Here is a 23207-nt window from a genome sequence, read left to right on the forward strand (position 1 = left end):
GTGCCAAACCACCGGACCTGGTGGCCCTGTCCCCACCATCCCCATCCCTCCCTCCACACCAGGGGGCTTCTCGGCTGTGGGGCAAAGTGCAGGCTATTGGTCAGCTGCCCTGCTCTCAGGCAAGTCCAGTGGCCAGGGCCTCCCTCCCCAGGTCCTAAGGTCTGGGCCAGCCCTGGCTCCTCCAAGCCCAGCACCGGAAGCCATCTGACAGGGAGGGAGATGAAGGTGAGGAATAGGGGCGAGGGAGGGTCTTCTTCCTCAGAGAGGTGGGTGAGACATCGGAGAACTCAGAAGAATCGGGCCTGAGGACCCATCACCCTGTTCCCTCAGGCCAGGTCAGAGCTGGCCAACCCTGGTCAGGGCGGAAGGGACAGAGGGGAGAGGAGGAGGACAGAGCTGGGACCATAGTCAAGCTCACAGCCAGCTTCAGTTTCCTCCATCTCCTTGCTCTGAGGGCTACCCAACTATTTTCTTCCTTTCTTCTTCCTTTCCTTTTTTTTTCTACTTTAAAACTGCTTTGCACTTTAAAAAAAATGTTCATTGGCCCCCTTTTATGTGTGTTTTGTGGGAAGGCAGAACGTAAGCTATACATTTAAAAGTGTCAGACAAGTAATTTACTCAGTCTCCTTATCTGTAAAATGGGGACACCACCCTTGCCCTTCACAGCCTGCAGGGGTTGAGGAATGGGGCACATGCCCTTGGAGATGGAGTAGAAACACCTCAGAGGAGTGCCTGCATCCGTCACAACCCGCTGTGTCCCTGGCCTGCTCAAACCTGCCCGTCCCTGACCTTTGCTGGCAAATAAGTGTGGAGCAGCCTTTAGCCAGAACACCCTGAGGAGGCGGCGGGGAGCGCTGATCTGGGAGGGGGTGCTGGCCAGTGACTGGGCTGGGCTTGCCTCACTGTACCCCTCTGCGAAGCTGTGTGAAATCGGGTCAGAAGGAGGCAACTAGGATGAGGTTGGCCAATCCCCCCCCGCCCCCCCTGCCACGCCCCGGCAAGCTCAAAAGCCACACAGCTGCGTTTGGGAGGTCAGACAGGGCTCTGGGCTCCTTTGCTCATCTCCCCTGATGTGAAAGAAGCTAATGGCACCTTCAGGAAATGCCCCCCCCAAAAAAGAAAAAAAAATTAATAAAGAGCAGGGGGAAGGGGCTTCTGTCATTATTCCAAGCTTCCCACGGGACAGAACAGCCTAGCAGAAAGTCCCCGTGACGGGGGTCCTATAGAGCAGTCTCCTCCTCACTCGCCCCTGGAGTAGGGAAAGGATGCAGTGCCCTGACCAGGGGGCAGCCTGGGAAGCACTTGGGAGCTCTCAAGGGAACATGTCCACAGCCGAGTACACCCGGGTGCCAGTGGTCTGTCAACTGCCCGTCATCCTGCCTCCAGGCGTTAAAAGAAGGAGGATCACTATAAGAGGGAAGGGGATCCTGACTTTCTCCACCCTGGGAGAGGCAGAGACCCTGAGAGAGGGGATGCTCCTTCCCTTACTCTGCGCAGGAGCCTGGGACCAAGGATGGGGACTGGGTGTGATGCGTGCTCAGGGCCACCAGGGGGAGCACGAGAGGCCGGCTCCCCTAGCGGGCCACACGCTGGTGCACAACAGGAGGGTCCTACTTCTCAGCGCAGGGACGTATTTACCCACCGGTATTTCTGGGTGGTCCGGTTTTTGCTCAAGCAACCAAACAGCCTGGTTAAAATGATTTGCTATCTTCAAAAGGCACAGATTGCTCCAGGTTGCTGGTGCTCTCCTTTGTAATATAAGCACAAGGCAGAGTTTACGATAGAGGAGGCCAGTGCCTGGGCCTCCTCCGACAGAGGAAGCTAGTACGGGAAATCCCTCGCCCTTGGGGAGCTGGGGAGAATTCGCCGGGAAACACTCGCCCCAGGGCATGGCCCTGCTCCCTGACACACTTCATCGTCCCACGTTCTATGGATCCCGGAAGGGACCGTGGAGGAGGAGGTGTCCCCAAACTGCAGCAGTCAGGCCATGGTCGCTCGGGGGGAGGCCTAGTGACAGCAGGGAGCGGGGTCTCTTCTGAAGCCCCACGTGGCTCTGCGAGGGCACAGCCGGTGCTGAGCCCCTCCGCGGCTGGACGGCTCCTTAGCTCGGTGACCGGAGGTGACAAACAGCTCCCTGCGTCTCTGAGGCTGGTCAAAGCTTAATGCTGGCAATGGGGTCTTTGTCTTACAAACTTCTGTGCTCGGGCCTTGGAGCCATGCTGGCATCTTCCACTCACTGCAGTGTTACCTTGCAGGAGAGCCTTAAACTCTGAAAGCCTCAATCTCTTTGTCTGGAAAATGGCCATTCCCATGTCACACAGCTCTTGCATTACAGTGAAGAACAGAGGGGTGAAGTGCCTGGTGCCTGGTGCCTGTGTTCCCTGCCCTCAGGGCCCGCAGTGCCTGAGGAGAGGCCGGCCTGGGGTTGGCCCTGCAGCAGGTGCCTGAACTGCGAGTCCCTGAGGCCCAGGAGGTCCCGGGTCTGCGTTCTGAGAAACCACAGAGGCCTGAACACAGGCTGGTGGGTGGGTCACGGAGGCACTCAGTGTCCAGGAATCAGTCATACATTTTAGTGTCAGCACTCTGTCCAGGCTGCCCAGGCCTACGTCCTTTTGTGGTGGTGGTCACCCCCCCGAGGATGCATACTCCCTCAGGCTGGTGCCCCTTGGCTGTTCAGGCTGAGGAAGGTTCCTGAAAGGTACTTTCTGGCTCCAGGGAGATCAAGTCAGATCCTTATCCCTCTTTAAGGTTAGGAACAGGAAAACCCCCGTCTGTGGGGTGTTAACTTCTTACCACAGGGGCTGTCAGGAACACCTCTTCCCCTTTTTGGGGTCTCTCACTTTTCCACATGGACTCTCCTGTCACACACAAACACAGGACATAGGTTTGGGGCTTCCCAGCCCTACGCCCCACACGACTGTTCCAACAGAGGGGATTGTCTTGGGGAATCCCAAGGGCCAAGGCCAAGCTCTTAGAGTAGCAATTCTCCAAACTTGACCTTCATCACAATCTCCTGGAGGGCTTGTTAAAACACAGATGGGAACATAAGGAGTTTCTGATTCAGCAGACCTGGGGGCAGGAGGGCGACAAGAATTTGCATTTCTCACCAGTCCCAGGTGACCTTGAGGCTGCCGGTGCACAGACCACAGGTTGAGAGCTGCCAAGTCTGCGATCAATCACTGAACGGCCCAGGGCTGAGGAACAGGCCCAGCCAGAAGACCCCAGCGCACGCCTCCAGCACAACGACTGAGGTGGGTCCAACTCCGCACTTAGCATAGACCAAAACCCAGTGCTCAGGACCCATCCCAGCTTGCCCTGGGCCTGTGCCTGCTGGTTAGTCACCCAACACCTATGGTGGGTTGGCGCGCTGTGCCTGGCCCAGTGCCCGAAACCAGCCGGGCACTCAGGTAAGAAAAGCAGCAGCAAAACCAGAGATAGCAGGGGGGTGGCATCAGAGCCCTGGGGGGAGCAGGGCTGCGGCGGGCTGGTGAGAGAGGTGTCAGAGAGCTGCCCTGCAGAATGAAGAGCGGGGCCGGGCCGAGGGGGCGGGGACCGAGGCCCTGTGCAGGCTGAGCGGGCCCAGGGGAGGTGGCGTGGGAGGCGTGTGCCCTCCCAGGCCCAGTGCTGCCTGGACCACGGGCCAGCAGCTTCCCTCCCACACCCAGGCTCCCGAGCCGCATGACAATAGCCAGGCCTGGGCTGTGTTGCACCCACGGACGTGTTTTGTTTAGCCAGCATGGTGTTTTAAGGTTTGGGAAATTCCACATGAAATTCTGGATATCTAACTTCTTTCGAAAAATTAGGAAGAGTCTGGCTGTCTGGAGCCCACGTTCCTGCACAGCAGCGTCTCCTGACGGGACGTGCTCTCCGGCGTCCTCCACTCCCCAAGCCTGCCCTGCCTCTCCCATTCTGAGCTGCCTGGCCCTGCGAGCATCCTTTGGGGAGCTCTCCTCCATTTCAAAGCTTTCCTCTGATGTTTATTCTGACTGACAAACACGGTGACTGCTTTCACTTCTCGATTGCCCTGTGACCTTGGGCAAACCAGAGCCCCGTGTTGAGTTCCTTATTTGTGCTGTGGGATGGGCAGAGAAGGGACTGGGCTGTGCAGTCTCGAAGATTTCAAATTCCAGTGTCCTGGCAGTTCACCTAGGCAAAAGTCCCAGGTGGAAGGAGAAGACCCACAGGCGATTATTTCTACCTGCTCTGAACTCTTGCTGGGTCTGTGTGTGGGGGGGGGGAATGCTCTGACCCTCAGCACCCCTTACAGGACCTCCAAGGAGATGGCCTGGCTGCTGGTAACCTGGTCTCTAACTCAGAAGATGGGCGACCTCATAATTCATTATCCAAACTGGAACACTTCTGAGAGTGAAGGCAATGGTCTTAATAATGGCCCTGGAGTAACAGGTATAAACCAGGACTGTCTTCAGCAAACCAGGATGGATGGTGGCCTATGAATAAAGAAGAGAAACAGGCCTTACCTCTCGGTGTCTCAGCTGAAAGCTTCTGCCCTCATGGTAGCAGTTGTAAGTTTTTAGCAAGCTTAAGAGCTCCGACCTAAAAAGGTAAAGACACACATAATAACCTTGGGGCGTGGCAGGGCTTTGGGACATAATGACAGATGTCTTGCCAGCCACACACAATCAGTTTAGAGACTAGACTCTGCCATCAGACACACGCATTTCAGTCTTCTAGAGGTTTCACGTGTCAGCCCTTGTGGAAGGTGTAGGGGCGGGAAGAGGACGAGGAGAAACTCACAGACGGCCCAAGTAATTGTGCAAATTGTGTGTGCACACTTTCACTATCACAGATCAGAGGCCCTGACAATCTCCCTGTACTTTACTTCTGAGTCACTTCCTCAATAAATTCCCTGAGATTAGATTATTAGCCTTTTAAAGACTCTTACTTTTCTCCCCCATATTACTTCCTATAAGGGCCTGGTGGGCTGCTGTGGGGGCACCATGAGGGGTGCCTGCTTCTTCCTCGTCCTGCCTTTATGGAGGTATGATCAAGAGATGAAGTTGACAGCTGTGAGAGAAGATCCTGAAGGTCTGTGCCCAAAATGCCTTCTCCCCGGAATAAAGGGAGGCCGTGGCAGAGAGAAGAGAGTCCCTGCACCCCAGTGGGGCTCTGCAGGGGCGTGCGGTCCCGTACATAAGAAATGCGAGCCACACATGTAATTTTAAATCTTCTAGTAGTCATATTACAAAGAAAAAACAAACAGGGGAAATTAGTTTTCATAATACATTTTATGGCACAATGTATCTAAAATTTTATCATGTCCACATGGAATCAATATAAAAACTACTAATGAGATCTTGTTCATTATTTTATTTTGTAATGAGTGTTTGCTACTTGTCTTTTATATTCACTACTCCTCTCCAGCTGTAAGTCATGCGCTTGGCAGCCACCGAGGCTCATGACTCCCCTACCGGACGGTCCTGCTCTAGAATCTCTTCAGTCAGTGCCTTCGCTGACCCTGGAGTCCCCCAGGGTATGGACGAGCAACACCTGCTGCTGGTGCTCGGGTGTGCTTCCCGATGTGGGGGTGATGGTATCTGACAGGGCAAGTGAGGCACTTGTGATTCAGTGAATGGGACGCCATTAACACAGCAAGAGTCAATGTTGCAGGTTCACCGTGTCTGTAAGTATGTAAATGCTGAACATAAACTTGATAGGACACCTATACATGAAATCAATCATGTTATGGTTATGATTATGACGTTTCCCAAAGTTGTATTTAATATGATTCTCATTATAAAATTTAAACCAGGAAAATGATGGTGTGGGCAGCACTGTGCATGGAGTGCCGTCTGTTTTCTCAGGTCTCTGAGAGGGGGACCCGGGAAGGAGGTCAGCAAAAGCTAGGAGGCTGGCTTCTCTTCAACATGGCAGATAGGAGCTGCCCAAATTTAGAAAAGATTTGGACTCAGGACTCAAAAAGCAAGATAACATAAAAAATACACTTTTCTTTAGTTGGGAAATAAATTTGAAAAACTATTCTAAACATTTTTTTATGGTAAGACAGATAGTAAATAAAATTAAAAATAAGCAGAGCTAAAAATTATTATGTCAATAAAATGCACTTTTTTCAGTAAAAACTCCAAACCTATTTTGAGGTTTTTTTTCTTTTTCCCCCCTGAACTGTTTAACATGATAAGAATGTTAGAATTGCTCTAGTTTTTGAATCAATTAAATGCCATCTGTGCAGAGTCACGGCGGACATTGCCATGCTTTCCTGCCTTTGTGGGCCTGAGGAGGCAGGGGTCAAACCCACACCCCAAAGAGATCCTTGATCTCCAAGGACACAGGCTTCAAAAAGAAGTGCCCCCATCACTGTCCCTGGAGCAGGCACATCATCATCTCTATGAAAGGTGCCCAGACTCCCTCCACCCAAAGTCTGTCCATGGCAAGGTGTGGCCACAAGAAGATCCCCTCCCTGTACGCAAAGCCTTACTTCAGGATGGACTTGCTGTCGCTGATGGGGACGTGAGAACTGGGCGGACAGTCTTCCTTCATCTTCCCCTCTTGTCTGCAGACTCGGAAGTTACCTGCTGGGAAGAGGAGGAAGGACAGACAGGTGAGCCTGGAGTAGCGCTGGCCAGTGCAGTGTCCAGAGCCCTGGTGTGCCAGCCTGTGGCTTCAGGCTCACCTCCCACCTCCCATCCCGCCCGCGCCCCTTCTCCCTCCACTCCTTGGCACAGGGCGGCCACAGCTGAAGGATCAGGCTCAGAGGACTTAATGGGGCCCCACACTCACCTGGGAAAGCCAAGCTCCCCTGGCGGGTGGGGGGCAAGGTCAGAACTGCGGAGCTAGCTGGCACCCAGTACCAGCTCTATCAGCCCCCCTCCCAGAATCTCTCCATAATCCCTAAGGATCTGGATCATCTCATAAATGCTTCAGACCACAGGCTCTCTTCCCTCAGCTGGGACACCTTGAAGGATGGTTTCTGCCTCCATTGCTCCTCCAAACCCCCAAAGCACCCTGGGCCTCTCTCCTCCATTCCTACCAAGGCCAGGCTGGTGGCCCCATCACTGCCTTTGGAATCAGCACACCTGGGCCAGCTCTCCTGGTGATGGGTTACTCGGTACTGTGGTCACCACATTCAGGAGACTGTGTTGAGCATTTTCTACGAATTATCTTATTTACTCCTTACAACAATAGTATGAGGTAAGTATTATCCTATTCCCATTTTATGGATGAGAAAACAGAGTCAGAAGTTGAGTACTTTGTCCAAGATTCCCAGCGAATCGGTGGTAAAGTCAGTACTTGAACACAAGCATTTAGATCCTAGATTCTGGTCTCTTAACCCCTTCCCTGTATTAATCTTGCACAGTGACTTAAACCCTCCAGCCTTCTTTTTCTCATCTATGCAATGGGGTGACCTCTGCCCTATAGGACTGTTAGTTGATTCACACATGAAACTGTGTCTTCACAGCCTGGAAAGCTTTGTGGAGCTTCTCAAACCCTCCTGGGGAAATCCACTGGTGCTTTCTCTAGCTTGTTGCCATCTTTTGCACAGATTTCAACTTTCTCCCTCTCCAACTTACTCTGGCCAAGAACTCCCTTCTTGAGGCGCGCCGTGTGTTGGGCAGTGAGCCACAGCTTCTCTCCGCCGCCCCCAGTCTTGGCCCTGTCCCTCCTTCTCTTCTCTCAAGTTGCCGCTAGCACTCTGAGGGGTTAAGTCACGCTGGGAAATGGCCCAGAAAGGGTACACAGCTTGTCCTTCGCATCGCAGAGTGGCTCCTTCACAAAACCCCAACGTCTGTTCTCACAAACCTGGCTCAGTCAGGTCTTCCCCACGCGTGTGTGTGTGCGTGCGTGCACGCGTGCACACGCACGCGCACACATGTTCCTGGGGGTTCACGGTCAGGTTCGACTGCTGTTGTATTAATGTCCTCAGAGCGCTCCATCCCCTTGGGCCCTGACTCTGACCAGCGGTACACCCTGTCTTCCTGCTTGTTTGATACCATCCACAAACAAGACAAGCCTGCCTTCCGTGATAGCATCAGGCTTGAACCACCATTTGATTCTGGAAGCAGGGAAACATAGAGAACGGGAACAAACTGAGGGAGGTGGGCTTCTCAGTGACCTCAGAATCATCCTATAAACACTTCCACTCTGCCTGGGTCTAGACTGAGGCAAAACGTGGCCTAGAGAGAGGTTAGGCCCCCGGTTGTAGCCACAGTGAGGTCCTACCTCCAGAGGGCACAGGGTTAGGCACCATGGGGGCCTGGAGCGGGGGCCTTGCTCTTGGGCAACAGGATTTCAAAATCGGGTTTCAGTTCCTCAGGTCCTGAGGCTCTGGTGGAAAAAGTGATCTGCCAGGCTCCCTCTCTGGGCAGTTCCTCAAATACTTCCATGCAGAGCTGGCTTCAGCCCAAGAAAAGTATCTGGGTTTCTCACTCTCTGCTGCTTCTGTGGGCTCATGGCACTACTGTGTCTCGCTTTATGCAGGCTCATCGTGGGAAGGGCTGGATTTGCCCAGAAGTAACAGCAGGTGGTTTTTCCCCTTGTCTCCTCTGTAGCCAGCTTCTCTCCCACCCCTCCTCACTCCCTGCCAGGAGCTCTAGCCTCCCTGAGCTGCTCTCATTTCTCCTAACAGGCTTTCCGCTTTGTCCTCCTTCTGGGTCTTCATGGTGCTATCCAGAAAACAGCTCCTCCTTGTCCTATACTCGGCTGCGAGCTCCCCAGGACACCCTTGCCAGAAGAGCCACCTCCTCCCGTATCAGGAGAGGCTCCTTTCCAGTCCAGCACCTGCTCTGGGCTCCTGGCTGTGCTGGGTCTGCAGGGCCTGGCCCGTGTGTGAGGGAGCTGATCAGAGGCTGGGGGAGTGGGGGGGGGGGCAGGGAGTGGGAGGTGAGGTTGAAGCTGCAGGCCTCCACACCAGGGACAGTACTTTTCTGGCTCACCCCATTTCCAGCCCCAAACCTGAGCCTGACACATAGCAGGAGGCACATAGATGGCTGTTAAATTATTGGATGAATTTGAGAAGCCTCACGGGGTCCTCCAAAGTCAGTTTTCCAAGAGCTGTGCATATCCAGCTGGAATAAAACATGTAAATGTCTCCAGGGTCAGGGAAGTGACTCCGCTGAGATACTGGTCAGTGGAGTCCATGGGGACTTGGCGGACACATTCCTTCTCTGGAGGGTCAGCTCTTCTGGAGTGTCATGAGAAGCCAGACATCTGGATTTGTATGGGCTACATTTCACTGTTTAAAGGTGGACGCTGTGGCCGAGACACGGACCTGTGCTAGTGGCTGAGACACTGACCTGTGCTAGCTCACATTCCTCCAGGCCCCCGGGGGGCCGTGTGCCTAACGCCTCACATGTCACACGCAGGAAGGGTTGTGTGTCACTCTCAGGCTAGTGCTTTCGAGCCATGTGTGACCCTGGTCTCTGCCACGGTGACCCAGAAAGCTGCATGTGCCAATTGGTGCCGCTTCCAGATGGTCAGCCTGGGTCCCCGAGTGCCTCTGTGGAGCAGAGTCCTCGGCCAACTCACTCTGGATATGGACTGGGAAGAGAAGTAATGCTCTGCTGGGAAAAGCTGCTGGTGTCTCAGGGATTTGTTACTGCAGCATGACCTAGACTATACTGACTAATGCAGGAAATTATTCAGTTAAAAAATATATAGTTAAAAATAAAATGTAACCAGACAAAACACACTTGCAAGACAGGTGACCTTGGTGGGGCTCCAGTGTGTGACTTCTGATTCACCATAGGACCCAGTTTACAATACTTTGATTCTCCCACACCATGTGGGGAATATGCCGATTTTGCTCTGTTTAGTAGGAATACTTATAAGTGGAACCTCTGTAAGTCATGCAGTGATTGGTTATTAATATGCTTCCTAAAGAGCTCTGGGCCAGGAGCTGCTAAAGACCCTCATGGCTTCAGTTGCCTGCCTTAGCCTCTCTGTGCCTTCATTTTCCCATCTGTGCAATGGGAATATTGATCTCCAATTTTCTCAACTGTAGAACTCTCTGTTCAAATGGAATATTTATGCAAATCAGATTAAAGGGGGCTGCTTGGTTGACAGTGAGGTGGGTGTTGGGGAACCCCATCCAGGGTTTTGCCTAGGACTCTGGATAATACTATTTGCAAAGCACAGTACTAAGTAACACATTCCCTGCATTGGCTTTCCAGAGAGCTTCAGTGTCCAGAATCTGCTCTTTAGAAGGACGTGACCAACATGCTGAACAGCTCCAGCTGGAGTTGGGTGGCATCAGTTGGGGGAAGGAGTCAGGAGGAAAGTGAAGAATGGGGTGGCTGGGTGATGGACATGGGGGAGGGTATGTGCTATGGTGAGCGCTGTGAATTATATAAGACTGATGAATCATGGACCTGTACCCCTGAAACAAATAGTACATTATATGTTAATTTAAAAAAATTTAAAAAAAAGAATGGTCTAGGATTATAGATGGTCAAGTGAAAGGAGAAAGGAGAAGGTGACCCAGAGAGTAAATAGCTTAACTTGGCAGAGATGGAGAATGGGGCATGCCATCCCTGGGGAGTGCAGAAGATGAGTGAGCAAGGCTTCGGGGAGGCAACGAAGGGGACACTTCAGCAAAGGGGGTCTCTCCCAACTGGTTGGGCTGGGTCTGAGCCTTATGGGGTAGGAACCTTGGCCCCCTGGAAAAACAGTCTCTTTGAGAGAATCACACATTTCTGTGTCTTCTGACATTCATCTTCTGTCTCTCTGATTCTCACATGTCCACCCTTCCCCCCCAAGTAGACAACATCTCCACCTCCCTGAGTTCCAGAGCTAAACTTGGGGGTCACTCACAGACTTCCACTCCAAATCTGAACACTGTGCATTTGTGCCTCCTTTAGCAGACTGAACTTGAGATGCTTTTCTCACCATTTTGATAATCCCTGTGTCTTGTAGAGTTCTAAAGTGAGGTGCATGTGTGACGCAGGGGCACCCTAGAGAGAACTGCTGAATGAGAGAGCTGCAAGGCAGGGAGAGAGAAAGGGAGGGAGGGACAGAGAGAGAGAGAGAGAGAGAGGAACCCCCCAGGAAGAAAGCAAACAGAGATCCCTCTGTTCAGAACGTGCTTCTGAAACTCCCTTAAACATTCACTCTCCCTGTGCACTGGACAGGGCCTTGGACAATCTCTAATGGAATGCTTTTCAACCTTTAATAAAACAGACAATCTTATTTGTAAAGGCAGAAGCCCAATGCACAAACAGATTAAAGCAAGGCTACTTTGGTTGAAGCTGGAGTGGGGGAGAGCATGCGCTGGAGCCGGCCTGCCACCCAGGCGCAGTCCAAAACCCAGAGTGACAGATGCAGCTGGGCAGGCCAAACCCTGCAGCTCTGGGAGGCCAGCCCTCTTTGTCCCGGCCTGCTCCCCTCCCCCGGCCCCCGGGCACACAGCTCAGGCCTCAGTGTTTTCTCCCAGGGCGGGAGGAGGCTCTGTTCCCAACTAGAGGACTCAGACTGCAGCCAGGGCTCCTTGTCCCCAGACAAGTGGCCCCAGGGCGACGTGCCAGCCATGGTTACCTGTCCCCAGTGAACAGGCAGTGAACTGTTCTTGCTTTCCACTTCAGCGGCTGCTCGGCCAGCCGTGCAGGGGGGCTGCTAAGGACAGCCAGCACCACAGCCTGCCTTGGCCATTGTCCCTGGCCTTTGATTTGGGACAAAGGACACTGAAGCCTTTACAACTGCGAGGCTTGGCCCATATTGACCTTGTTTGTGGTCATGGAGCCGGTTATCACAGAAGAAGGCAGCTTTGTGGCTCCTCGGGTCACGACCGCAGCCCAATCCTGCTGGCCAGGGGCAAAGGAGAAAAAGGCTAAGGGAGTGGGGTATTCATGAAGCCGAACTGAGTGCATTTGAAAGCCTTTTCTTTCGGGACTCTGTGCTGCCTACTTTTTCCTCTTACAATGCCCTCTCTTTTCATACAATGATGGCGAAAATAGATGGTCATTGTCCTCACTTGGCAAAATGGCAAATGCATCAATATCCAAATTTAAATGTTCTGGGGATGTCTGTGAGATCTGGTAACCTCTAATACTTTATAAAATTATGATGCTTATTTTCTTCTTTAGGCATGATTAAAATCGAATGTGTAAATAAAGTGACATGGGAAGGGAAAGAAAGGAGGACAGAGCGGTGGGGCCCAGCTGGGAGCCTCAGACCCAGGCTGCTTCGACTGGAAGGAGGCAGGAGGCTGAGAGAGAGGGCAGGTGCAGGGCCACAGCCTGGCATTCCCGAGAGCCTAAGGTCCCTGCTCCGAAGCCCATGACCACAACTTCCAAAGGCCAGCCGGGGAGGGGGGGCTGGGCAGCAGGAGGCACTGAAAACAAGGAGCCTTAAAGCCCCCCCCCAGCCCCCCTCCGGCACCTGTGAGCCAGCAAATGGCAGGAGCCTTAGCCAGAGAGGAAGCTGCAGGGCTTGGTGCCGGTCCCAGCTGCCTCTGAGAGGGGGCCTGGCTGGACACAGGCAGCCCCTCAGCAGCACATGTTCACTGAGAAAGCCCGTTGTTGGGGTGCGGATGGCAGGCAGCGACTCAGCAGCTGCTGCCCCTGCCCCTCCACACGGCCGTCCTTCCCCCACTCTCCAGTTCCAACGGCCGTCCCCCTCCCTCTGCCACCATCTGCCTTGGGCTCAGCCACGCCCCTCCCTGCCTCAGCACGGTAGCTAGGAAGGAGGACCCGGGGGACACTGTGCGCGGGCCAGATGGAGGTGATGGTGGCTGAGGGAGAGCAGGAGAGGTGACTGCAGGGCCGCCAGCCACCTCCACCACTGCCTTCTCCTGGGCTGACTCCCGGACCCCAACTCGCCTTTGCTGCGTCCTCCCCACCTCCAGGGTCCTGGGCTCCCACCCACAGGTCTCCCTGAGCCCATCCTGGCACCCAGGCCTCCCTGACCCTGGTGCCCTTCCTCTGAAGAGCTTGGCCCTCCGCACCCGAGCAGGCTGGCCTTGCTCGCATCTTCCAGACAGCCCTAGCTCGGAGGCAGCGCCTCATCCAGGCCCCTGCGGCAGGATTTCTGGTTTCTGCTCTTGCTTTCCAAGGCACGGCAACCTGAGGCTCCCTCCCGCTCCCTCTCTCATACACACCAGAGGCCGGAGGGGCCCTTCCTGCCAAAACCAGGCTCACCTCTTCCCTCTGGAAGTCGGGATCCATGCAAACAGGAATCCTCTCAGCCATGCTTTTTGGGCCAAACAGGTGCTCCGAATGACCAAGATCCTGAGTGCCTGGGGCCAGGGGTGGGGGCAGTCTGGGGGGCAAGCCCTCCGAGCCAGCAGCTGCAGGGCTGCACCAGGGGCTCTCCGTGGCTGCCCCCACCTCTGCTGTCTACCGCACCAGGCCTGTGGGCCAAGTGCAGTTGCTGGGGGTGCTTTCTTGTGAGACATCGTGTGGCTCAGAATCTTCTGGGCCACAGAGCCCTTTGGAATCTCTTGAAAGCGTAACACACGCTCCCCGGGAAAATGCACATATGTGCATGAGTGTGCAAGTATGCATACACCAAATTTGTATACCACTGCAGGGGCCTCAGGAAGCCCCTATTCATGTGCCCCTGGATCCCCAGATCCCAGGTTAAGAACTTCTGCTGAAACGTGTCACAGTGAGAGACAGGAGGCAAAGGGGCCTCCCAGAGAGAAGTCTGGGTGTGGGTTTTGCTGCCGCATGCACCTGGCGTGTGACTCCAGCATGTTGTGCTGTCCCTTGGGCCTCAGTTTAGCCAGGATTGTACGGGCGGCTGGTCCAGAATGTCTTCAGGGCTCTTCCCAGCTCTGCAGCTATGGGGCTGCATGAGCTCCCTGCTCCCACCGCCCCAGAGTCAGGCGGGGCAAGCGGAAGAGGTTCCTAATCCTTCCCTCAGCAGTGCATCCTGGGGAACGAGGTCAGGCAGCCAGAAAAGAAAACTGAGCAAACTGTAAGTTCCCCTTTAATAAGAGAAGAAGCTCTGGGAAGAACAGCCACTTCCTATTTGATCTTAATTTACTTTAAAGCAATTCCAAAATATTTCCTTCAGTGTACTCTGTGACCAGATAACCACCCAGCCTTCACAAGGATCTGGGTTTAAAGCTCTGCTCTGTGATTCGTCAGCTGTGTGACCTTAGGCCAAGTCCCTTTCTCTCTCTGAACCTCAGGTTCCTCATTAGCTGAATCGCTGACTGCTGTAAGATGGGCCTCACATGGAGCTCACCCATAATAAGCCGAGGCTCCCAAGACAGGTTGCAACGGGGGTCGGAAGAGATAGCGGGGTTCTGGAGATGGGGATGTGTGACTCAAAGAGGAGGGCAGTCCTCCCAGCTAGAGTGGCTGTGAGCAAGGACATATGGCTGAGTTTACTCTCCAAACCAGGGCCCAGGTCCCCTGGGGCCTAGTCCAGAGTGCCTTCTGGAAGACCTCCTAGTCAGGGTCTCCCTGTTAGGCGTTGCATTGACAGGATCTGAACTGCGACATGATGAGTTCTGCTCCTGCCTTAGTTCTCTGGCATTGTCCAGCTGACCTTGACCCAGGGGGGGGGCCCTGGACCTTCACTCTGTTCTCCACCTCCAGGCCACCCATTGGAGTCTCAGGGTGGAAACAGGGCCTCCCTTCCCACTTTCACAGGGGCTGTCTAATCTGTGGCCTCAACCTCACTTTCACTGTCAAGTCTTGAACCACCAGCACCACACACACAGAGAATTATGACAAGAACTACTGAAAATACACTTTGCCACTGACAAAGTGCTGAAACACAACCCATTACAACTTCCAGACAGAAATTTTTTGACCTAAGTTTAATGCGTTCCATCGTCTTCCCTTCTTTCCCTTCCCCTTGTCTCCTCCCCCTTCCTCTCCTCTCGCTCCCCCAGTCTCTCCTTCCTCCCTTCCTCCCTCTAGCACCTCCCATCCTGGTGGCCATAGCTCAGGAATTATACTGGGGAGCAGGTTCACCTGTTAGTTCTACCAATTTACTGCATTTTTTTTTTTTTTAAATCATGGCTACTGGCAACAAAGCTTGGTTGCCCCCTGAGCAGTTTAAAACTACAGAGAAGCTAGTAAGGGTTTCTTCAGCTAGTCTAAGTGTGTGGTTTTGGAGTCTAACCTGCTTGGGTTCAAATTCCAGAATCCCAGCCCCATTTGCTGCAACTTTATTTGTTTATGAAGTGAGATTACTAAAGATCTCCTTACAGTGTTTTAAGAAAGCACCGGCCAGCACTGGCCTTGCACTGATGGTGTGTGAGAGGGGGCCCTCCCTCCCACAGGGCTGTGTCAGGTTGTCAAAACTCTGAAGCATCTCTCCAGAATCAGAGTCAGGAGCATGGGGGGTGGGGGGGAGGGCAGGATGGCAGGCAGGGTGAACTCTGAAGTCAGTGGGTGAAATGAATGAGACCTGGCACAACAAAGTCTGAGTTCAAATCCTGACTCCACCACTGGGTGAAACTGGACAATTCCATAGCTCTGTAAGCCTCAGTTTTCTCATCTGATAATGGGGATAATGAAAATATCAGGGCTGTGGGAAGTAGGTGCCATATTGTGCTACCGCCCTTTGCACAGGTCTGGGAACCAGGCAAATCCTTTATAAATAGCATGGTGAGGCAAGCCCCTCCTTCTGCTACCTTCTGCTATTGTCTCGGCGCCGGTTTTCCATCTGTGAAATCTGAGAGTTGTGTCAGAGCCTCTTTGAGCCTCTCCCCCCAACTAAGATCAATGCCTAAGACAAGAGACAAGGTGAGCAAAGGTGTAGCCTGCGGCCGCTCTCACCTATCCTGCCCAGGTTCGAGCTCTTGAAGTGCCTTCCCCCTGGAGAAGGTGCCTGGCGCAGTGTCCGCTCTCAGCAGTGGGCATGAGGCCCGGGCTGCGCCAGGCTGGCAGGGGGAGGGAACTCTGCACGCGGCAGCCAAGGGGCACCGGTGCCCGAGCTCCAGAGTCCACGGCTGGGGGCGGTTTCGGGCTCGGGGACAGGAGGAGACGGTGCTTCCCGGACGCCCCCAAACTCCTGCCTGTGCATCACTCACCCTCCGCTCATCGCGCAGTCCAGAAGCCTCTGCCCATGCTGTGCCCTCGCCGGCACCCGAGCTGTGTCCGCAGCGCCTAAAGCCCCAGGTCCTCCGGGCTTGGCGCGTAGGGCCCGCCCCTCCCCGCCCCTCCCCGCCCCTCGCCCGGCACTGGCCAATGGCCCGCCCCATCTGTCCCTCTCCGCCCCGCCCCTCCCCGCCTCCTCCCCGCCCCTCGTCTCGCGCAGGCCAATGGAGCCGCCCCGTCCGTCCCGCCCCGCCCCGCCCCCGGCACACCGCGGAGGGTGGGCTCCGGGTGGTGCCCGAGGGGCGGCAGGGATGGTTGGGGAGTCAGACCCTAGATGTGTCCTCGCACCATGACGAGGGCGCCCGGAGACGCTTGGAGGAAGCAGCCCAGACTCTGCCTGGAGGGTTCGGGGTGTGGGCGGAGTCCGGGACCCTTGGGTGGCCAGGACCCTTGGGCTTCCAACAAAGGCCGCTGAGTGGGCGCCGAAATTACTAGTGTGCGCTGGGGAGGACGTTATCCGTTATCTTTTTTGCTCACGGGGCACCTGTGTGTGGTCCTGCTGTTTGATTGGCGTGGCCTCTCAGAGCTCCACCGCGTTTAAGAAATCGGATCCGATGGTAAAGAGGAGATAAACTTCTCTTCCAGTCACCGCCAGCTGAATGAGGATTTGCCTGCACCGACCGAGGCAGAGGGGACTGAAGCCCACAGGCCTTTTGGGGAGCTCAGACAGTTCAGTTTCTGGGGTATGGGGGTGGCGGGGGTGGGGTGGGGGATGGGGAAAGGGCTGATGGAAACATTTGCAGTTTCTGTTTTATATCACCATCCCTAGTCCTGACCTTTGGATCTCTTCTCCCCTACTCTCAACACAAATCACTTTAGTGTCATTCGATCTGTGGTTCTTAATCTTTGTAGAAACAGATGGCCATTTTAGAACCTGGTATGTACCTTCTAGAAAAATGCAGGTAAAATCAGCCTGGGATTTGAGTTTATGGGCCCCTGACCCCCTCTTGAGAGGGGCTGTGCTAATCATTGTTGTCAGGGCTGGGGGATTTGGGGTCAAGAGATTGGGCTCTGCTGTCTATTTCCTGCATGACCTTGCCATGTTGCAATTGCCTCAATTTCCCCACCTGCAAAAGCGAGGGGACTAAAGATGACCAGAGATTCTTCAACTTTGCCTTTGCATGAATCTGTGAAGAATGACCCATCCTTGGCCAGCTCAGGGCTCCCCTGTGGTCAGCGACCCCCACTCCTGCACAGCCCAAAGTTCTGGTCATCAAAGCTGAGGCCAGTAACTGGTGCTTCTGAAAGTTTTTCAGAAACAGTGGGCAAAATTCAACATAGCCCTCAACCTCTGAGTATTCATTCTATGCCCAGTAGGGTAAATAAACATAGCACCAGGGTAACATACAATTTCCCTGGGGCTTTCCAGCACTTGAGAATGAATCATTCTCTCTTACCTAGTTGATGCTATGTCTGGGGCCAGGACTAGCCTGGAGTGATGATTGTGTTTGAGGAAGCAAACTAATGTGTCTTGCACTCCCACTGTGTGTCATGCACTGTGCTAGTGCAATACATCGGGGATCCCACACAATCCCCTCAACACCCCCAGGGAATGGATATTTCCACCTGGATTTTACATGGAACACAAGTGTCCATCATCAGGGTCCTTAGTTCCTTCAGAAGGAGGATCACCTTTTCCTTCAGTTTTCAATGAAACTGTATTTGGTCCCCAGCTCACTTATGGTGGGTGTTGTGGATTTTGTTAGTTGCCAATCCATTATCCACTTTCTCCTTTGGAAAAAAGAGAGAAAGGAAGGAAAGGAACAGAAAAGGAAAAAAGTTGGGGCGGCTGGGTGGCTCAGTTTGTTATGCATGTGCCTTTGGCTCAGGTCATGATCTCAGGGTCTTGGGATCAAGCCCCACATCAGGCTCCCTGCTCAGTGGGGAATCTGCTTCTCCCTCTCCCTCTGTTCCTCCCCCTTGCTCGTTCTGTTTCTCTCTTGTGCTCCCAAATAAATAAAATCGTTAAAAAAAAAATAAGAGGAAAAAAGTTGAGAGAGAGAGGGAGAGCCAGCACCATGCCAGTCCCTAGTGACCACTTGCATTTTTCCTATGGCACTTGCAACAACCCAACAGTAGGTCATGAAATTAAGTCAGTAGATGATGTGACTTGTATTTAAAAAATAATGGAAGAGGAAATATCAGTTTACAGCACACAAAGTAAGTATAAGTTGTGTCTTATGAAACTTTTCTTTGCATTATTCATGTTTCAGTTACATGCATTAGGCTGATATGAAATGTGTTTCTCACTGTGGGCTATGGTCAAAAACGTCTGAAAGCCACTGTCTAAGTCAATCTCGACGATCCTTTTCATGGCTTTCCCAGCTTCCTTTGAAGCTAGCAGGGCCATATGACCCACTTCTGGGTGAAGAGATAGGCAAAAATGTGCTGGGGGTGGGGTGAAGTCAAATTTTTCTTTCCTGATAGAAAGAACAGATATCCCGTTCTGTCTCAAATGTGGATATCATGTGTAATTTCTGGAACACTGGCAGCTATTTTGAGATCATGATAAAACATGTCCACATGCTAAGGCTAGTGGACCATAAAGATAAAAAGAATCTGGGTCTTATTAACATCATGGGGCTCTTGCACTACCTACTCTAGACTCATCATGGAAAAAAATAAACCCCTATTTGTTTAAGCCAGAGATTCGTGTTTTCTATAAAGGGCCAGATAGCAAATATTTTGGCCTAGTGGGCTAAATGGTCTGTGTTGCAACTACTTAACTCTGCTATTGTAGTTTGAAAGCATCCATAGACGATGTGTAAACCAAAGGGCATGGCTGTGGCTCTGAGAAAACTGTTTACAAAAACAGGTGGCGGGTCACATATGACCCTAGGCTATAGTTAGTTAACTCTTTTCCTAGATGATCTTGCCCCCTTTATTGTCTCTCTGACCTCATCTCCTCCTACTCGCCCTCCTGCTCTCTGCTCTGGTGATACTCTTTTTCCTGCAAAGGCCCACTCCCATCACAGGGCCTTTGCCCTTGTTGTCACCTCAGCCTGGAAGGCTCTTCCCCCACATGTCCACATGACATGTTCCTTCGCCTTCTTCAGGTCTTTCTTCACAAATCACCTTCTCTTCAAGGTCTTTCCTGGTCCCCTAACTAAAATGCTCCTCACTGGCTCACACATTCTACTCTCTGGCAAGCTGTAGGTTTCGCTTCTTTATCATGAGCTCCTTGAGGGAGGAGACTCATTAAGACTGTTTCTGTTCCCTTAAGATCTTGACTCTGTCTGGAATGGGTAGTGTTTAATCAATATCTGGTATATGATTCCTCCCCCCCACCCCTTTCTGCCAGATTCAGGTGAGAAAACAGACTCAGGAAGGCTCAATACCCGTCCAAGGGGACACAGTGAATAAAGGGAGAGAATCTGGTTTTGCACTCTGGTGACCCCAGGGGGTCATGTTTGTGCCACCAAGGAATGAGGGTAAAACAACATCTACCTCTTTTGGACAATCGGGAGCGGACGAGCTGAGGCCCCACAGAAATTTCCGCAAGACTTCTTGCCCTAGTTCATCGCCCCAGTAGAGGGGGCCTGTGGGAGTCCATTAAGGAACAGGGCATTATCCTGTTCATCTTGGGCAATTCCACTTTTTATAGCATTCCTGCATCAGAAAGTCTTTGGAAAAGTCATTATTTTGTGAACAATACAGACTGATTTGTAAGATCCATAAAAAGCCAAATGGAAACACTCACGATCCAACATTTTTAGTCAAGAAAGAACCACAAGAATGAATTTGTGTTTGATTTGCAAGGGGCTACACTTAAAGGAGCCCATGTCTGATAGAACACATGTGACTTCTCGCGCCAGATAAGGCTGCCCCGCACCCCCGGGCACGGTGCGGGGCTCAGCTTTTGCTTGCGGCTTCTTGGTACAGTGCAGCGTTCCAAGAAGGCTGAGAAATCACCTTCTTTCCTCAGGTGTTTCGAGAGGTAAGTTGTGAAAATGCCTGGGTATAATCACATGTTGTCGAGATGCAATTTAGATCTCTCTGAGTCTTGAAAAATAGGTTTATATGATTTAACATAAATGCTATTAATAATGAGGATCATTTTCAAGGCCATTCTCTGAAAACACTAAAGGAGAGTTTGAATTAAAATTGCTGGTTAACTGCCTGGATGACTTGGTATGGTTTTTTTCCCCCCCCTTTACTGTCTCTGACATAAGATTCAGAACAAGTGACTTTTAAAAAGCAGTTTTTCGGTCTTCATGATTTCAAATGTATATTCTTTAGAAAACAATTGGATGATTGCACTAGACTGAGGTCTGTAAGATCCAGTTTAAACCAAGCAGCTTTTCTTTCCTTTAATGGGCTCTGTTTTATTAAACCCACCAGCAGGAAGAGGCCACTTACAGAATGCTTCTTGCACCACTTGCTTTGATGGAATCCTTGGGTAGTGAGGTCATCCCACTGCATGATCTTAACATACAGAAGGATTTGCCACCAGTTTTCAAATGATTTCTCAAATAATCTGCATACCATCTACCCTTCTTTCCTATGTGAAATGGTTTTCATTGACTCCATTTATTAGCAAATAAATAATAACTTCGGGTTAATATATGGAACTCTACAACCCATGCTAGAGGCAGGCTGAAAATGAGATTTATTCACCAAATGGACATAAATTTGCATAACGTATGCCACATAACTGACTTCTTGTTAAACAGACACATACATACACACACATATATGCACACGCACGTGTGCACTGTCCATATTACATATTATTTGTCCTTTGTGGTTATGTTTTGGAAAAGCTTTGTATCCCACGTCACAGAACTCATAAGTGCTTAGGCATGGGGTTTCCTCGGAGGGGGAGAGCTTGCTTTAAAAGGTGAGATAGCTAAAAATTGCTCCTGAAACTTCCTTTTGGGGAAAAATATTTGCCCTTTCTCTACTTGGTCTTGAGAAAAGGATGTCAGGTCCCTAAGTCTGCTCTAAAGACATGTGAGCACAAGGATGGCATGAATATCTCTAGGCAGAGAGCATAAAGAGGTCTGGTTTGTAATGAGTCAAAGGTCTTTCCCTTCACCTCTTCTCTTCCCTAGTTTCCTGACATATATATACATATACATATAAATATGGATATATATACATATAAATATGATTTGGTTCATCCAACAGTACAAATCAGGCTAAGGAAGGGACATCTTTTCCCTTCCTTAGGTTTTCCCTGCCTTCCCAAGCCTCCCACAGATCTATGTCACCTCCCCCCCCACCCACACGTCATACACCTTGCCACCTTCTACTTGGGCTCTGCTCCTGGAGGGTGCTGACAATGTGGGGCTGCCAGAAACTTGATGATTATGAATTGATGTCATAATGGCCATGAGTTGCTAACCTCTCAGAAATAAGATGAAAATGACTATGGCAATGCAAGACGTCTGAATAAATTGCATTTTCAACGTAACTATAATTTTAATAATAGAAAATGACTTTATGCTCTTCAATATTTTGATTCATTTAACAAATGGCAAGACTGTTGGCTGGACATGGCCTGAAGCAGTACAAGGGCAGGATGGTTTATGGAAAGACAGTTTCTCAAAGTATAACATCTTAAGTAAGGATTTCCCTCTACAAAGAGTCTGGTGTTGCTTGGGAGCCAGAATTCCTATGAATAGCCAGATACTGACTGAGATCCAAGGCGGCAAAATAATAAACGATTAGGACCTTCCCTCAAGCTAGGATATTAAACAGCCAAAGGAAGTGGACACTTTCCAGATGGAAAAGAAAGGAACCTTGAGAGAGAGCGAGCACAGAGCATTTGCACAAACAAGGGCCATTTGTCCAGTTCCTGGGCTTTGTATTTCAAAGCAGATCATCCTCAGGGCGCTCTGGGGAGACTCACCAGCCAGAGAATGTGGCTGCAGCTGTGTTCTGGAGGGAAGGACAGCCCCTCTACCTCTTCTTCCAAGCATGCAGCTTCTAAGGAATGTGAAACATCCTCAACGGGGAAGTGGCGTGCTGGCCAGACTTGACCTGTTAACCTTGTGTTTAAAAAAGATGTTTCAGCTAGGTTGACCTCACCTCTGAACCTGCCCTCAGAGCCACCTCTGTTTAGTTCTTGGTGTTCCAGGGGCCAGCTTTCCCAAGTTTCCTCCCCAACCTTGTAACTGTGAACTCAAGATCTGTGTGTCTAAGGCAGGGTTGTGCCCTATAATAATAAACGTCTTCAATTTTGTGTCCATTTGGGAATCATCTCTGGCTTTTCACTTTGGAAACTCCCTCTCGGCATAATAAATAAGATGTCGACCTTATAGCTGGGACAGAATTAGGATGATCAGTGTATGAGTCACAGTTCTCCAGAGAAATAGATAGGTAGCTAGATAGATACGAGAGATAGATGTGATAGATACATAGACAGAGAGAGAACGAGAGACAGAGATTGAGATTTATTTTAGGGAAGTGGCTCACGTGATTATGGGGGCTGACAGGTCCAAATCTTTTGGGCAGGACAGCAAGCTGGAAACTCAGATAAGAGTTGATACTGCAGTCCTGAGTCTAGAATCTGCAGGCCAGCACAATGGAACCTCAGGCAGGGGTTCTCTGTTACATTCTTGAGTCAGAATTGCTTCTTCCTTGGGAAACCTCTGTCTTTTCTGAAAGGCCTCTGACTGGGTGAGGCCCATCCCATTCTAGAGGAAGGTAATCTGTTTTACTCAAAGTCTACTGATTTAAATGTTAATCATATCCAAACAAATACATTCACAGCAACACTTAGACTGGTATTTGACTATGTAATGGGGCACCATGGCTTAGCCAAGTGGGCACATAAAATTAACCATCACAATCAGTGAGTTTGGCCAACAGCTTATACCCCATCTTGTCCTTCTCAGGACAGTCTCTGTGGCCCAGGCTCTGTGGAAGATACGCAGTATTCTAAGACTCTTCAGCTCCTTCTTTCCCAGGGATTTCATGTTTTAATGTACCTATATAACCCGTGGCAATTTTTGAGGAACTTTTGCTTCTCTATTGGCCTAATGGGTCTAAATTAGAAGTTGGCAAACATTTTCAGTAAAGGACCAGATAGTAATTATTTTCACATTTGTAGACCATCATACCATTTCTCTTGTCACAACTCAAGCCATGGTAATTTGAAATGAATGGTGTGACTGTGATCCAATAAAACTTTATTTACAAAAACAGGCAAAAGGCCGCCTGATTTGGTCCATG

General features: G+C 51.3%; 1 protein-coding gene across 3 annotated transcripts in view; it reads right to left on the bottom strand.

Annotated features, from left to right (window-relative positions):
* Positions 1-16048, bottom strand: part of RASSF4 (Ras association domain family member 4) — a 35024-nt gene extending 18976 nt beyond the window's left edge. For 2 of the 3 annotated variants that reach the window (XR_004302693.1, XM_032432438.1), the window contains exons 1-3: positions 15962-16048; positions 6455-6551; positions 4479-4554 (exon numbers count right to left, since the gene is read on the bottom strand). Coding sequence is in view for 2 of the 3 variants with exons in the window: in XM_032432438.1 (XP_032288329.1) it covers positions 4479-4554; positions 6455-6516 (138 nt within the window). In the remaining variant the exon portion in view is untranslated. The remainder of the gene's footprint in view (positions 1-4478; positions 4555-6454; positions 6552-15961) is intronic. The other variant, XM_032432439.1, reaches the window with a different exon arrangement.
* Between the last annotated feature and the right edge of the window lie 7159 nt (positions 16049-23207).

The sequence above is a fragment of the Phoca vitulina genome, unplaced genomic scaffold (genome assembly GCF_004348235.1).
Source record: "Phoca vitulina isolate PV1807 unplaced genomic scaffold, GSC_HSeal_1.0 scaffold48, whole genome shotgun sequence".
Lineage (NCBI taxonomy): Eukaryota > Metazoa > Chordata > Mammalia > Carnivora > Phocidae > Phoca > Phoca vitulina.